The 16345-nt window shown below is 47.8% G+C and overlaps 1 protein-coding gene across 1 annotated transcript in view; it reads left to right on the top strand.

Annotated features, from left to right (window-relative positions):
• LOC140898872 (antigen WC1.1) overlaps positions 1-13515 on the top strand; it is an 81551-nt gene extending 68036 nt beyond the window's left edge. The window contains exons 8-16 of the mRNA XM_078851728.1: positions 1333-1395; positions 1482-1796; positions 2216-2251; positions 3868-4005; positions 9699-9794; positions 10783-10866; positions 11542-11631; positions 12049-12201; positions 13112-13515. Coding sequence (XP_078707854.1) covers positions 1333-1395; positions 1482-1796; positions 2216-2251; positions 3868-4005; positions 9699-9794; positions 10783-10866; positions 11542-11631; positions 12049-12201; positions 13112-13236 — 1100 coding nt within the window. The 3' untranslated portion in view covers positions 13237-13515. The remainder of the gene's footprint in view (positions 1-1332; positions 1396-1481; positions 1797-2215; positions 2252-3867; positions 4006-9698; positions 9795-10782; positions 10867-11541; positions 11632-12048; positions 12202-13111) is intronic.
• The last annotated feature ends 2830 nt before the right edge of the window (positions 13516-16345 follow it).

The following is a 16345-nucleotide window of genomic DNA, read 5'->3' as shown; positions in this document are numbered from 1 at the left end:
AGAATAGAGCCCCTGGAAAACAAACATGGGAGTTATTTATACAAGCTGTGTGTTACACGGTGCAATCACCTAGTGACAGACCACAAATGCCCATAGGCATGGGAACTAGGAGTACAAGGGGTGCTGCAGCACCCCGAGTTTTTGCGCAGGGTCCTGGCTGCCAGCCCCGCAAGCGGGATTCTGCTCTTGCCCCCAGCTGTGGTCCCAGCCTCAGTCCCCTTACCACTATCCACATCCCCTCCTGCCCCGAGCCATGGCCCAGTCCTGGCTGCAACTCTGGGGAGAGGGGGCATGGATGGGGTAAGGGGGGCAAGGTAAAAAGTTTGGGGACCACTGGTTTTCAGCACCCCAACTGTAAAAGTTGTTCCAGCACCACTGCAAATGCCTTCCAGTAGCGAGCGTCTCTTGGGAATCTCTGTGGCTATACATTTGGGATGAACAATCAGAGATGGGCCCAAGGTCAGTGACCAGGACATGGGCGGTCAAACTGAGTGGTTGAATCAGGAGTCATGCCCAGTGGTTACAGCAAGAGCTGGTAGCCAGAAATTGTAGCTAAGGATCAGAGCCTGAGGCAGAGGCCAGAGCCGAAGTCAGAAGTCAGGAATCAGAGCTCAGTGTCAGGACCTGGTCACCTGGAGCAAAGCAAGGGGTAAGTCTGGAGTCAAGGCTGGGAACAAGACAGGAAAATGAGGTATCTTAGCTGTGGGATGCTTTGAGCAGTTTCTGAATGGCTCCTGTGGCTGCTGGATTCAAGAGCTGGACTGCTGACTCTTCCCACCAATCAGGCGGTATGACCAGTTAGGCAGCCTAATGCAGGCTAGTTGCTCTTGTTAGGCTTCCTGCAGACTAGCTCTGCTGCAGTCCCTGCTTCCTGACACCTAGGCTGTGAAATTTGGGTCAGGATCAGAATTCCCGAAAAGTGTGTTTGTGTCCGTGCGTGTAGGCGAGAGTTTGTTTCAGATCTAAAGTCCCATTTTGGTCTCAGTTCAAATACCACCATTTCTTGTCTCTGGATCCCCACAATAATGTGGCTGAGTTTCAGCTGTCAGATCTGTTTACCTTCAAACAGGGCCAAGAGCAGCTGTACACAGGGTGGATGGAACAGACTCAGATACCCACAAACGTGCACACACCAGCAGCGAGCTGAATAAAGATTTCAACAGCCAGAGAATCCACTGAGTAATAAATCCGTTAGCTCTGAAACAGAATAGATTTTAGATTTAAGTTTATAAAATTGCTGATATTTAGGGGTTTAATACACAGATAAACCCTACTCTCTCTTACATCACACACTCTTCTTGGTCCATTCAGTTAATCATTTTCTCTGCACAGGAAAAAAAGAGAAACCACCTCAGACCCTGTTTGCCGAATGCCCGGACTCTACAAGCTGCACAGGTATTTCTGCTTCTCACTGTCTCACTCTTGGTCCCGAAGGACTTTCCCAGCTGTCCCAGTAACATGTGAGGTTTCTGCATTTCCAGATCAGGAGAAGTTACGTGTCGTGGGAGGAGAGGACAGATGCTCGGGGAGAGTGGAGGTTTGGTATCGTGGCTTCTGGGGAACAGTTTGTGATGACTCCTGGGACATGGCGGATGCTAACGTTGTGTGTAAACAACTGGGCTGTGGATCCGCTGTACCAGTCCCAGGCGAGGCTGCATTCGGTGAGGGGACTGGTCCCATCTGGGTAGAAACGTTGAATTGCAGAGGGACAGAGTCATCTCTCTGGGACTGTCCTGCCAAGCCCTGGGGTGAGAGCAACTGTGGTCATAAGGAAGATGTTGCAGTGAATTGCTCAGGTGAGTGACAGGAGATGTTTCTGCTACATGCTGTAATTTTTTGGAAGGAGGATGGATCCAACTGCCCACCCTGCTCCTTGGTCACGGACGAGGCCCTCCCATCTCCTGTGTGCAGGAGCATCAGGGATGCTGTGGGGTGGAACCTTTGTGGGACCAGATTGACTCAGACATCAGCCCATGTAGCCCCTGTGTCCATCACAGACCCCAGTGTGATGGTTTGTTACTAGTCAGATGGGGGATGTGGGATTAGGGAGATGTGGGCCCTAAATCACTAACACACAGACCCTGTGCTGCTCTGAGGGAGTTTGTAGAAGTGATGTCTGGAGATCCCCAGGGACTCTGAGGGGATGCTACTCTGTGACAAACACATCACCTCCCCCTCGCTTCAGACTCCAACTCTCCTCCCTTTCCCTTTACAGGTGTGACAGAGACGACAGCATCACTGAGTAGAACAGGTAAAACATCCCCCGCTCCCATCAAGAGTTAAATTTACCTGGTGCTGAGTCACAGAGGATGAGCCACAACCTGAAGCGTAAGGACAGGAGCTCCTTTTCCATGTATAAGCAGGGGAATGGTCCCACTATTGTGGGGAACTTTCCTGGCTTATACACTACCGCAGTGAAATGGGCTAACGAAGGGATCTGAGTCCTCGCTCCCACTTCCTTTACCCAGAGCCCTGCCTGACCTCAAGGGCTCCCCTTCCACGCTCCTGTGTGGCAGAGTCCTCGTAACCCTGACAAGGCTGGGCCCAGGATTCCTGGGGGGCTAGACCTGCAACCTTGTTGTGGTCACTTAGGGCAGGGGCTAAGGTGTCCCCACTCCAGGGTGCTCTCTCTGCACTGGACGCTTCCCTGACCCATTGACCATTACATGCAGTTCAAAGCAAATACAATTTATTAAACAGCAATCAATTAAAAAAAATAAGGGAAAAATAGGAAAGGTTAAAGGAAAATATGTCACCCCACTCTGTGGCACGGGGACATCACAACCAAGGTCTCTGGAACATAAGGGAAGTTCAGTCTGTTCCTCAAAGTCCCAGGCCTCCTGCCCAGGCTCTGGCCATGCTGCAGGGATGCTGCGGGTCGGACACTTGCTCTGGCAGTGGCCACACGCCTTCAGGCTCTAGGTGGCTGGTCCCTTCTTCCCAGCATCTTCCCAGCCCCGTTGGGGTTATGATCCCCCTCCAAGTCTGGCCTGCAAGGCTTCTTGGCTCAGGGTGTCTCCCTGTGCTAGGCCCACTACCCAGGGTCCTCCTCGCTCTCTCCAGCTGCTCACTGTACCCAGCTTCAGACTGCTCCAACCCCAGCTCCACCACTCTGCCTCAGCTCCAGCTCCTCTCTGCCTCAGCACTGCTGCTGCTGCTTCTCTGGCCCCTCTGGCTCTGGTTGCTGCAGCTCTGCTCCCAGCACAGGTCTGCTCTGCAGGCTGCTTCTGTGACTCTGCTCCCAGCACTGACCTGCTCCCCATGTGCTACTTCTCTGGTTCTCTCTGGCTGGCGCGGCTTTGCTCCCCAGCTCAGCTCAGGTCCCTGCTCCCTCCTTAGCTCGGCCCCATTCTGTTCCAGGCAATTCCAAAGGGCGGACAGGACCTCCCCTCCCCCATCCTCCTGACTCCCTGATTAGCCTGCCCGCTGTGTCAATCAGGCTGACTTGGGGCATTGGCCTCTCCCCATTGTTCCTGGGGACTGTCAGTCTCGGGGTCCTGATTTCCCGTTGACTTTTCCCCTTCCTTCTGGTACTGGGAATTAGCAAACTGAAAAGCCCCATTGAGTTTTAGTAAGGGGCCAACAGTCCCCTTACACATGGTCTGTGAAATCTAGGGGCAAATGACACCTGGGTGGGAGCTGCAGGCTGTGCTGAGCCAGAGGATTCCTGTCTGCTGACTCCAGCCGACAGGGCAGGGCCCATGATTTAAACAGCAGCCTGTGAGCTGCCCCCATGGTCACAGACTGTCCCAGCATGTTACCCAGCTGTCCTGTGCCGTGCAATGAGAGACTGGGGAGCTCCCTGCCCCACCCCCAGCGGACTCTCACAGGATAATCTTTCCCTCTCCTACGTTCATTTCCATCCAGCTACCCCGCGCCGCCCTCCGACCGACAGTGGAAGAATCACGGTGCCCGTGGTCATCTGCATTGTCCTGGGGGCCCTGCTCTGCCTGGTCTTAATCATCCTGGGGGCGCAGGTGCGAAGTGCCAGGGCAGAGCGCAGAGGTGGGTCCTGCTTGGTGTCACTGTGTGAAATGCCTCTGAAATAGCAGGCGGAGCTGTGCCTAAGGGGCGTGGGGCGTTGGCAGTGTAGTGGAAGGTTAAATTGTATTATACTGTTCAGCCACGAAGTGGTGTTGCATGTAACAACTTACATTCGCGAACCTCAGCCATGCCTGGCAGAGCATTAAGGGATCTTATTGTGAACACATCTGTTGAGTATCTCTCTGGAAAGGAAGCTCTGTAGCCAGTCCATGTCTGGTACAGAAGCCTGACCTGCTTATAGCAGCCTTGCCACCTACCATGTCCAAGTTGTATGTGACATGGTGCCCGAAGTTAAGCAGTGCCAGAGGAGAAGAAAAACAGAAGGAAGAGAGCAACAGAAGTTGCAGACAGAAGGAGGAGCAATGAAGGATGCAGACAGGGAAAAAAAAGCAACACAGGTTGCAGGATTTCATCAACATCTCCCTCTTCATTGATCAGAGAACTTCAGCTTTGACAAACCTTCACAATTGACAGACTAGAAGCAGCATTTTGCAAGATTTCAAATTGCTATAAAACTCCATAAGGAAACTGAAGCTATACAGGTATGGTGATTACTTTGTGCTATTTGGAAGCAAGCAGAGCATTTCTTTCAATCCTTTGATTTTTCCTGAAGACTGGCACAAAGATGACTATGAAAGGGTTCTGGCTTTGTTTGATGCGTCCTTTATACACTGGAACCTCAAAGTTACAGAACTGACCAGTGAACCGCTAAGAGACAGACCTATATACGTACTAATGAGAGAAACTTAATAGACTGATCTGTGCTAAACTACAAAGATACCATAACGTACATTTTGTAAATGGTAGGAATGTAGAACTCAAATGGGGGAGACGTAATGGAAGGGTAAACTGTATTATACTGTTCAGCCACTAGGTGGCACTGTGTGTAACACACCTGTACCTGGCAGAGTATTAAGGTATCTTATGGTGGACACATCTGGTGTGTACCTCTCTTGCACGGAAGCTCTGTAGCCAGTGCGTGTCTGGTACAGAAGTCTGGCCTGCTTGTAGCAGCCCTGTAACCTGCACAAGGTGTACATGTCAGGGAGAGCTTTGTGGGGGATCCGGGGACCACGTTAAGTCTTGTCATATCTAATATCTTCAGCTATGATCTGGCCATGGAAATGAACAGCACAGCAGTGACACTTGCAGATGACACTAAATAGGGAGGAGTTGAGACTAGTGGGGATGACAGAGAAATAATACAAAGGGGAAATGCAGTGGTCCCTTGCTCTCAACTCAGGAGGGAGCCCACTCCCACTCACTGTGTCAGGCAGCAGCACTCAGGCTCGGGTCCCACTGGCTGGGCTGATCTGTAAGCAGTCTAGAGCTCACAGCCTCCTGTTAGGGCTGCTGCCAATCAAGAGTCTAGGGCTCTTTGTGTCTAGGCAGGGCAGAGTATAAGCAGTCTTTAGTCCACAGCATCCTGGCTGGGGCAGCCAGCAGTTAATGATGTATAAGGAAAGCTCTGGCTCTCTGGGCGGGGCAGAATCAGGAGCAGGCTTTTCCTAGGCTTCTTGGCTAAGGTAGGCAGCAAAGACACAGTCTGGGGCTCTGGCTCTTTGGGTGGGGAAGAGCAGGGAGCACCAAACAGTCTAGGGATTCAGGCTCTCAGGCAGGGCAGAGCACCAAACAGACAGTTTGATGTCCTGGCTCTGGCAGACAGCAGACATCTTGGCGTAAGGTGGGGAGGCTGCTCCCCTAGGGATGGGGTTGGCAGCAGGGGATGGGGGGACCTCAGCCCACCCTACTCCACTGCATCCCATCCCAGGTGCCTAACAGTGGAGGACTGTTCCACTGGGTCATCAGGGATCCAATTAAAACATGTTGACTTGGGTTTTGAAAGTGAAATGGGGCCAAAGTCCAGTTTCCTTGGGCTACTTCCTACCAGCATCAGGGTGAGGAGTTCCATGGTCCCCAGGTTCTTGGTCTCGTCGGGGTACTTGGCCGATGGCAGTGCCGGCAATTTCTCTCCAGGGTCGGTCTCCTTTGGGGACAGGATGCTGCCCAGTGCAGGTCCAGCTCCAGAATTCTGCAGCAGGTTGGAGACTTCTGTCTCCTTCCCTGGCTCCCACTCCAATGAGATGCAAGGCCCTCCCTTCCTGTCCTCTCCTGCTAATTCCAGCGATGGGGCCAGGGCAGGCTTGGCTCTGCCCACCACAGGGAGTGTAGTGGTCCCTCACTCTCAAGTCGGGAGGGAGGCCACTCCACCTCACTGGAAAAAATAATACAAAGAGACATCAAGTATTGTCAGAAAAATAACACGTTGAGATTCCATTTAGAAAAGTACAAGAAAATCCATGTGAGGGAAAGATCCGGAATAGAGAGATACAGCAGGAGGGAGGGTACGAGGAAGGAGAAATGCTGCAAAAGAGCTTGGGTGATTATGGCCAAAGAGATCAGACAGTTCTACTAGGCATTTAGGGCATATCTACACTGCAATGAGAGGTGTGATCGCAGCCCATGTAGAAATACCCAAGCTAGCTTTTACCTAGCTCGGTGAAAGCTAGCTGGCATAACAACAGCAGTGTAGTTGCGTCAGCATGGCTGTGACGTGGGCTAGGCACTGGAGCGTGCACCCAGGCTCCTAGGCGAGGCTGTACACGGCAGGTTAGCCTGTGCTGCTGCGTGTGCTGACACAGCTACGTGGCTAGCTCGATCAAAGCCAGCTCAGATGTGTTTATGCATGCTGCAATCACTCCTCCAGATTGCAGTGTAGATTTACCCTTATATAAGAACATAAGAACGGCCATTGTGGGTCAGACGAAAAGTTCATCTAGCCCAGTATCCTGTCTTCCGACAGTGGCCAATGCCAGGCGCTTCAGAGGGAATGAACAGAACAGGTAATCATCAAGTGATCCATCCACTGTCGCCCATTCCCAGCTTCTGTCTAATAGGCATTGGTAGACCTATCCTCCATGAATTTATCGAGTACTTTTTTGACCCCTGTTATACTCTTGGCCTTCACAACATCCTCTGGGAAAGAGTTCCACAGGCGTTGAGTGTGTGTTGTGTGAAGAAATACTTCCTTTTGTTTGTTTTAACCCTGCTGCCTATTAATTTCATTTGGTGACATTCTTGCATTATGAGAAGGAATAAATAACACTTCCTTATTTACTTTCTCCACACCAGTCATGATTTTATAGACCTCCGTCATATCCCCCCTTAGTCATCTCCTTTCCAAGCTGAAAAGTCCCAGTTTTATTAATCTTTCTTCACATGGCAACTGTTCCATACCCCTAACCATTTTTGTTGCCTTTTTCTGAATCTTTTCCAATAACAATATATCTTTTTTGAGATGGGGTGGCCAGACCTGCCCGCAGTATTCAAGATGGGGGCGTACCATGGATTTATAGAGGCAATATGATATTTTCTGTCTCATTACCTATCCCTTTCTGAATGAATCCCAACATTTTGTTCTCTTTTTTGACTGCCGCTGCCCATTGAGTGGGTGTTTTCAGAGAACTATCCACAATGACTCCAAGATCTTTCTTGAGTGGTAACAGCCAATTTAGACCCCATCATTTCATATGTGTAGTTGGGATTATGTTTTCCAATTTGCATTGCATTGCATTTATCAACTTTGAATTTCATCTGCCATTGTGTTGCCCAGTCACGCAGTTTTGTGAGACCCCAGTGCATTTTTCTCAGTCTTCTTTGGACTTAACTATCTTGAGTAGTTTTGTATCATCTGCAAATTTTGCCGCCTCCCTGTTTACCTCTTTTTCCAGAGCATTTATGAATATGTTGATCAGCACTGGTCCCAGTACAAACATGACAGGGACATGGTCCCCATCACCTGAGATGCTGAAATCTAAACTGGACAGAGCAGTGGGAATGTAATCATCAAGTGATCCATCCACTGTCACCCATTCCCAGCTTCTGGCAAACAGAGGCTAAGGACACCATCCCTGCCCGTCCTGGCTAATAGCCATTGCTGGACCTATCCTCCATGAATTTATCTAGTTCTTTTTTGAACCCTGTTATACTCTTGTCTTTCACAACATCCTCTGGAAAAGAGTTCCACAGGCATTGACTGTGTGTTGTGTGAAGAAATACTTCCTTTTGTTTGTTTGAACCCTGCTGCCTATTAATTTCATTTGGTGACCCCGAGTTCTTGTGTTATGAGAAGGAGTAAATAACACTTCCTTATTTACTCTCTCCACACCAGTCACGATTTTATAGTTTAATATCCCCCCTTAATCATCTCTTTTCCAAGCTGAAAAGTCCCAGTTTTATTAATCTCTCCTCATATGGCAGCTATTCCATACCCCTAACCATTTTTGTTGCCCTTTTCTGAACCTTTTCCAATTTCAATATATCTTTTTTGAGATGCGGTGACCACATCTACACGCAGTATTCAAGATATTGCATTTATCAACATTGAATTTCATCTGCCATTGTGTTCCCCAGTTACGCAGTTTTGTGAGACCCCAGTGTATTTTTCGCAGTCTGCTTTGGATTTAACTACCGTGAGTAGTTTTGTATCGTCGACAAATTTTGCCACCTCCCTGTTTACCCCTTTTTCCAGAGCATTTATGAATATGTTGATCAGCACTGGTCCCAGTACAGACCCCTGGGAGTCACCACTATTTACCTCTCTCCGTTCTGAAAACTGACCCTTTATTTCTTCTCCTTTTTTCCCTAGCTTTTACCCAGTTACTGATCCATGAGAGGACCTTCCCCCTTATCCCATGACAAATTACTTTTCTTAAGAGCCTTTGGTGAGGGACCTTGTCAAAGGCTTTCTGAAAATCTAAGTACACTATATCCACTGGATCCCCCTCGTCCACATGCTTGTTGACCCCCTCAGAGAATCCTAGAGGATTGGTGAGGCACGATTTCCCTTGACAACAACCATGTTGACTCTTCCCCAACAAATCATGTTCATCTATGTGTCTGATCATTCTATTTTTTACGGTAGTTTAAACTAGTTTGCCTGGTTCTGTAGTTTGGGTTACTGGCCTGTAATTGCTGGGATCACTTCTGGAGCCTTTTTAAAAAAATTGGCGTCACATTACCTATCCTCCAGTCTTCTGGCACAGAAACTGATTTAAATGATAGGTTACAGACTACGGTTAGTAGTTCTGCAATTTCACATTTGAGTTCCTTCAGAGCTCTTGGGTGAATACCATCTGGTCCTGGTGACCTATTACTGTTTAGTTCATCAATTTGTTCCAAAACTTCCTCTCATGACACCTCAATCTGGGACAGTTCCTCAGATTTGTCACCTAAAAAGATAGGTAGATAGTACTTTCCATTTTTAAAGCACTGCACAAATATTAGCTAATTATTCCCCACACAGTCTCTAGGCAGTACATATGCAAGTACTATTTTTCCCATAGGTGTGAGCACCAGGATAGGAGAGGAATGATTCTGGGTGGTAGTAGGAGTAATAGGATACATTTATGAAGGAACCATTAAGGTTGAATATCAAGATTAACTTAATGACCGTGAAATAGCCAATAGAACAAACATGAAAGGGACAGGTCCCCATCACCTGGGATGCTGAAATCTAAACTGGATAGAGCAGTGGGAATGTGCTGTAGGAACCAGTCCTGCACTGGAGTCGGGGGGCAGGGGCTGGATGATCTCATAGGGTTTCCCATCCCTAGCTTCTCTGAGCCTGAGCAAACCCTGCCCTTTGTTTTCAGGCTCCAGAAGATCCTTGGACCCTTTCTCTGAGGCCGTGTACGAGGAGATCGATTATAACCTGATGAGAAAGAAGCAGGAAATGTTTGATCGCTCAGGTCTGTGTGTGTAATTCCTAACAGGGAGAAAGTCTCTAATGCACTCTGCCTTCTAAAGCTCTGACTTAGAGCTAAATCTCTGCAGCCTTCAAGCCTGTGAGTCCTGGATGGCTGCAGATGCTGGGTCTGTGAAGAGACCACTCAGTTACTGGACTGAGATGAATGAGTTTCCTCCCTGGCAGACTCTGCTAGCCCCATTCTGAGGACAGTCAGGCCCATCTGTACATCCTGCAGCCTTAGGGGGTAATTAGTTATGGGTCAGGAAAGTGACTGTCCTCATAATTTTGACTGAATGTCAATCAGGGGGGAAGATGCTGCTCTCAGTTTAGCACATTGTGGGGCATGGTCAGTGCTTCTCCCTGAGGCTACTTCTGAGATGCACATTCTCCTTTCTACTAATGGTGGGAGTTGGTCACAGACTCTGATCATGGGAGGGGTGTGGCCTTATCTGTCAAAAAGGCGGGGGAGGGGGAGTATCTTCCAGAACAAAATGGAAGTCATGTCTGTTGCTGAGGAGATCTGGACCAGCAGCCTCAGCCATACTTTTCTGCTGGATCAGGCCATGAAGCAGCAACATTCAGGAGGAGAAGATAAACATTCCTCTCTAAAGAGATTCTTACACCTTGAGTGTGACTCAAAACAGGCTCCCCAGTTCATGAGAAGGATTTGAATGAAACCCACAGGAGGGGATGCCATGGTAAAAGGCTCACTCAGTTCCTGCCTCACCTCATGAGGTCAATATGGCTGTTCCCAGCATCTTCCCAGTCTGAATTATCCACCCCAAAGCCACATTTATTACAAAAAAACTGATATTTAGCTTAGAAAGTCTGTGTCAGCCCCTCACCACTCAGTCGCTGTGAATTCAGCATCTTCTCTTGAAGAAGCAATATAGTGAGACCATAAATCTTGCTCCAGGACCCGGATGCATTGCCAATCAGCCAGTTTCGCTGCTCTCACTGTGATAACATCCCATTTATCCTTTCTTCAGTTTCCTATTCAGATGACTCAGTGACAAAGCTGCAGTATTACACCGGGGACAGCGAGGGGGAAAATGATCCTGGATCAGAGCAAGGTAACAAGGATGGGGGTGGATACAGAGACACACAAAAAATTTCTGTCCAGCTCTTGATGGAAACATGAAGAAATCCTGACCCTTTCTGTGTGTGGTTGACTGTGCTTTCTCCCAGGGGAGGAGCTGCAGGGAACTGGTCAGTGAAATATTCACAGGGTATGAAAGAATCTGACTTCCACAGCTGACACATGTCACTGTACAACCCCTGATCTGTGCCCCATGATCTTAGCCCCCTGCCTCCTCGACAGGAGCATATAGCTGAATTCACGATCCAGCCCATATAATGTAGGGACTTTAAACCATGTCTTTATAGAGTTCAATTGAATTCACAATGGTCAGCTCTGGTGTGGCAGCTACTATCTCCCAAAGGGTCCAGTGTTAGCTAAATACCAGCATAGATCCTGATCTCACTGGAGGGCATGACAAAGTTGCTATTGGATGCTGTGGGGCAGGGCTGGGCCTTAATTATTTTTGAGGAAACAAAGGTGGCACAATTATTATTTCACAGAATGTCCATCACTCTCCCTTTTCCCCTGGGTCACCCTGTGACTTCCCCTGCAGACTCTATGTTGAACAGCCCAAACTCCAAGACAACAGGCCTTTAATGGGGAACTAAAACCTGCTGGGGAAATGGGTGTGTTCAGGGGAAGCTGAGTGTGATGTTTGCTGTTCCAGAGGGAGCTTTCCCAGGGGGGTCTCAGTTGGATTACGATAATGTAGAGGAGCCTGCCTTGAGGAACGTCCCCCAGACTCCAGACAGCCGAGGTGAGCAGTGATGAATCTGCTTCCTGGAAGCCACATTACCCCTTGGCTACTGCTGCTCCACCCTCTTCATTCCCTAGTCTGCCCTTTGATCCTGAGCTCGGGGCTGGGAAGAATTAACCCAAACTAGCCTGGGTGGAGCCAGGGAGGGGCAGTCCACAATTAACAGCTCCCCTCATTGTTCCCTTAAGGGGGCACGTCTTCGTTATTTTTATGTTTCCTCTTTGCTTCCCCTCCAATAGCCTCCTTTCTCTGTGCAGTCTGGCAGGATAATATAAACAGCTAAATTGAGGTGTATGTGGCATTCATAAGAAAAAAATACACATAACTCCCTCCTTTGCCACACCTGGCATGTAGCTTATTTCGTCTATTCAGTGGAAAGCCTCTTCTCATAACCATTAATTCCCATCTTTATTTCAGAGGTCCCTGCCCTGCCTGGAGATGACCCAGGGGATGGTTATGATGATGCCAGAGAAATTTCTGACCCTGAAGATGACCCTGGTTCTGGACCGAATGTTCAGGAAGTCATTGGGGCCCATGGGGAAAGTGTCAGGAACAGGGATTCATGGACAGGTGAGTGGAGTGTGGAGAACTCACCGGGAAGAGCCTTTACTGGCCACTAGAGGTCACTGTCACTGCACTGAAATACAGCTATTGATCAATTCCCTGCTGCGTCCCCACCCTGACCTCTACTAAACAGAGTTAAAAGGACTTCTCAGATAAAGTCCCTGATCCTACAAATACTAGATTCCATCTGTCAGTCTACTCACATGAATACTCTCTCTGACTTCAGTGGGACTGTCCAAATCATCAATGTTAAGTGTCCATTGGCAGGATCGGGCCCAAAGTGCCTTTGCCCAAACAAGGTGTCCGTGCCCTGGACGGTAATGGGAAGAGCAGGTTTCTGGGGTGGGGTTAGTTAGTGGCCTGGCATCAGGTTTGAAATCACTCTCTTCAATATGTAAATGCCCCCGTTAGCCCAGGGCTGAGCTGGGGCCCAAGGCTGAGCTCCCACTTTCAGGGGAAACTGGGTTGGGATGAAATGTGCAATTCTTTGGTCTTGATGGGAACAATGTGCGAAAGAGCATTGTGTGGGCAGGTGAGATCTGTGATGTCCAGAAATGTCCCACGGGCTAAGGTCTCCACCCGGCTCCAGCTGTCTGCTGGCGTGTGGTCCCTTCGGGACTATATCAGCTCTCAGGAGTTACAGTAGCTCACAGTGGCATAACAGGGAGTCGTCACCAGCTCACTACCATCCCCACACTTCTCCTGCACCAGGAAGGTCTCAGAAGAGAGAGAATCCGCTCCCACCTATTTTCTTTGAAGAACAGAGAGAGAGAGAATGGATTAAACTTGTCAGAGGCCCACTCAGAGGAACTGTGGGTGGGGGCCGATTCACAGCCCATGCTGTCTGTTGTCCATCCTTTATGTGAGTGCACATGGGTGGAGAATGACTGTAATGTGACCTGCTTGCTATTTTCAGGCTGGAGTCTGCATTCGCTAAGAAGTGAAGGGGCCTCTGGGGCTGAGAGGGATGCCCTGTCCCCACCTCCTCATGACCTGGGTTATGATGACGTTGATGATGGCGTCTCTGGGACATCAATATAAGAAAGACTGGGTTCAGATCAAATATCTTGTGAGGATGTAAATGCTGTATGGTTAGATTCTTTCTGTCCCAAATGCTCATTGGGTCATGGGGGCATCGGAGACAATCCCTGCCTAGGAACTACTTCAAGTAGCTTTTTTATTTCAGTTTTGTTTAGATACAAGAAATAAGTCTGACTGAGAGAGGGGCTGTGATTTCCCCTCTAATTTCCCATTGATCAGACAGTCTGGAACTTCCCTGCTTTTTGTTCCTTACATTTCTGACTTTTTGCTTTTTCTTATTAAACCCTTTTTGAAGATCTGTTCCTGGGCTGATGTTTCTTTCATGAGGTGCATTGGGTAGCTCCATGGGGACCAGCAGGGAGAGAGATGGAGACGGATGTGACGGGTTCAGTCACAGAGACCCGCTTGGGACTGTCACCTGACATGCTGAGACTACCTCTGAGCCCATTTTCCCTGCCAATTTGGGACTCCAGAACCCTGCCTTGTTGAGCCAGACACGCTAGCCTGCTACAACACAGACCCAGGTCTGGTCCACGCCCCCAAATCTGAAGACTTTAACCAAAAACTGCTCAGCAGGTCTCCTATCTCCAGCACCCAGACACCCAGATTTCAATGGGATCCAAATCCCAAATAAATCCATTTTACTCTACATAAAGCTTATTCAGGGTACACTCAAAAATTGTTCACCCTCTATATCACTGCTAGAGAGATATGCACAGTTCTTTGTTCCTCCAGGTATTAATCACTTACTCTGGGTTCAATAATAAAGAAAAGTGATTTTATTAAGAACAAAAAGTAGGATTTCAGTGGTTTTAAGTAATGACAGACAGAACAAAGTAAGTTACCAAGCACAATAAAGCAAAAACACACAAGTCCAAGCCTAATACATTTAGAAACTGATTACAGGTAAAATCTCACCCTCAGAGATATGCTAATAAGCTTCTTTCACAAACTAGACTCCTTCCTAGTCTGGGCCCAATCCTTTCCCCTGGTACAGACTTGTTAGTTCCAGCAGACATCTTAGGTAGAAATCAGGGGTGTTCTCATGACTGGCAGCCTCCTTTCTTTTGTTCCACCCCCTTCTATAGCTTTGCCACAAGGCTGGAATCTTTTCTCTCTCTGGGTCCCCACTCTTCCTTCTAAATGGAAAAGCACCAGATTTAAGATGGATTCGAGTGTCAGGTGACATGCTCACATGTCCTGTGAGACCCCAGCATCCATTCTTCCTTGGCTGGCTCCCAGGAACACAGGAAGGCTTGCAGGTAAATAAACCATTTCAACCAATTGTCCAAGTCAATGGGAGACATCAAGATTCTAAACCATCATTAATGGCCCACACTTTGCATAGTTACAATAGGGCCTCAGAGTTATACTTCATATTTCTAGCTTCAGATACAATGATGATACTTGCATACAAATTGGATGAATATATTCAGTAGGCCATAAGCTTTGTAATGATACCTTACAAGAGACCTTTTGCATAAAGCTTATTCCGGTTACATTATATTTAAACTCATAAGCATATTTCCATAAAACATTATAGAGTGCAACTTCACAACTGAATCACCAAAAAGTAGTAATGTTAAAATATCACTTCTTAGGTATCGCGGGCTCTAGGATGGAACACTGCACTGAAAGTGAATGCTCTATCAGGGTTGCGGTAATGGTGAGAAAGCCAGCAACAAAATATTTCTAACTCCAGAGAGCGCCCTAACCCCCAATTCAGACTCCAGACTGTCCTCTGAAATCCAGGAGAATAAATGATAGGTTATTTACAGGTACCTTGATGAGCATACACACACATGATTAGACAGTGACAAGAGGCCCCTTATCTCTTCTCTGCCCTACAGTTCTGATGCTATGCCCATCACTGTGGCATCAGAGAATCGTATAGAGATGTGTGAAGTGACCTGATTTTCTTTCATCCCATGTGGGTCGTTCTCCATCCTCCCCCCTGGGGAAAAAGTGCATGTGGATTCTTATGGAGGTTTATTTTATGACATGCTATGAGCTTATGCTGCTGAAGGCAGATTTCAGAAGATCACTTTCAAGTGGAACAGAAAGAGGGTTCAGGTGGTTTTGTGATCCTGTGGGAGTTGGGTCCAGAGTCTCGGATCAACCACCAAGAAAAGTGTCTCCTGAACAAATGAGCTTCCCTTGGCAGGAGACACCTCTGCTGTGCCTGAGGGACAACGCTGACCAATGCAGTCCTGGAATGGGAAGGAATCTTTCATTTGTCAAAGGCCCAAAAATGCTAAAGGCTCAGACCCTCAGAGGCATTTAGACCCCCTAATGCCCATTGATTTCAGTGGAGCTTAAATACAGCTGCAGATGTGGGCCTAAGTGGCTTGAAGAAAAGGACTGAGATCTTCCATGAAACATAATATTCTAAGAGAAAGTTGAAATGCTTTGTTTAGATAAGGTTAGATTTGCTCACCTTTGTTTAAAGAAGGCATCTTTGTACCATTTTGACTCTTATGTTGCATGGTGCATTGTGGGTGTGGCACATGGTGGCAGTGTGTGATGGTATCCACGTGGTGGTGGTGTGTTATGTGATTTGTACAGAGTGTGTGGTGGTTGGGTGTTGCATGTGATGGTGTGTATATTATGTGGGGGAGTGATGCATTGGAGTTGTATGTTGTATGTGTGCTAGGTGGGGTGTGAATGAAGTGTGGTAAAGGATTGTGTTGGGCGTGTGGATGTGACTGTGGATGTGATGTGTGGGTGCTATGGTACAATTTAAAAGTCAAAAAGATAAAGTAAAAATGAAACATTTTAATAAATTCCTCTCAGAAATGTTCAGGAAATCTATACTTCCTACAGAATGTTTTGATTTTGTGGAATCAGCATTTTCTGATGGAAAAATATTCCATTAGAAAAAAATGCAACTTGTTGTCCTGGTTCTCTTTCTAAAAGATCTGCTTTAGGTCAACCAAAATTATGGGCTTGATGTAGGAATTCCTGTGTGAAATCTGTGTTATTCAGGAGGTCAGATGAGCTGATCATAATGGTCCCTTCTAAGCTGTGAAAGTCAAATATGAATCCCTGACGTGAGATAACATAGCCAGATCCACCCACTTCCAACAATCCAGGGAACCCTACAACACCC

Source organism: Lepidochelys kempii, chromosome 1 (assembly GCF_965140285.1).
Source record: "Lepidochelys kempii isolate rLepKem1 chromosome 1, rLepKem1.hap1, whole genome shotgun sequence".
NCBI lineage: Eukaryota > Metazoa > Chordata > Testudines > Cheloniidae > Lepidochelys > Lepidochelys kempii.
The sequence above is the reverse complement of the archived record's forward strand: the minus strand, read 5'-3'. Positions and strand labels throughout refer to the sequence as shown.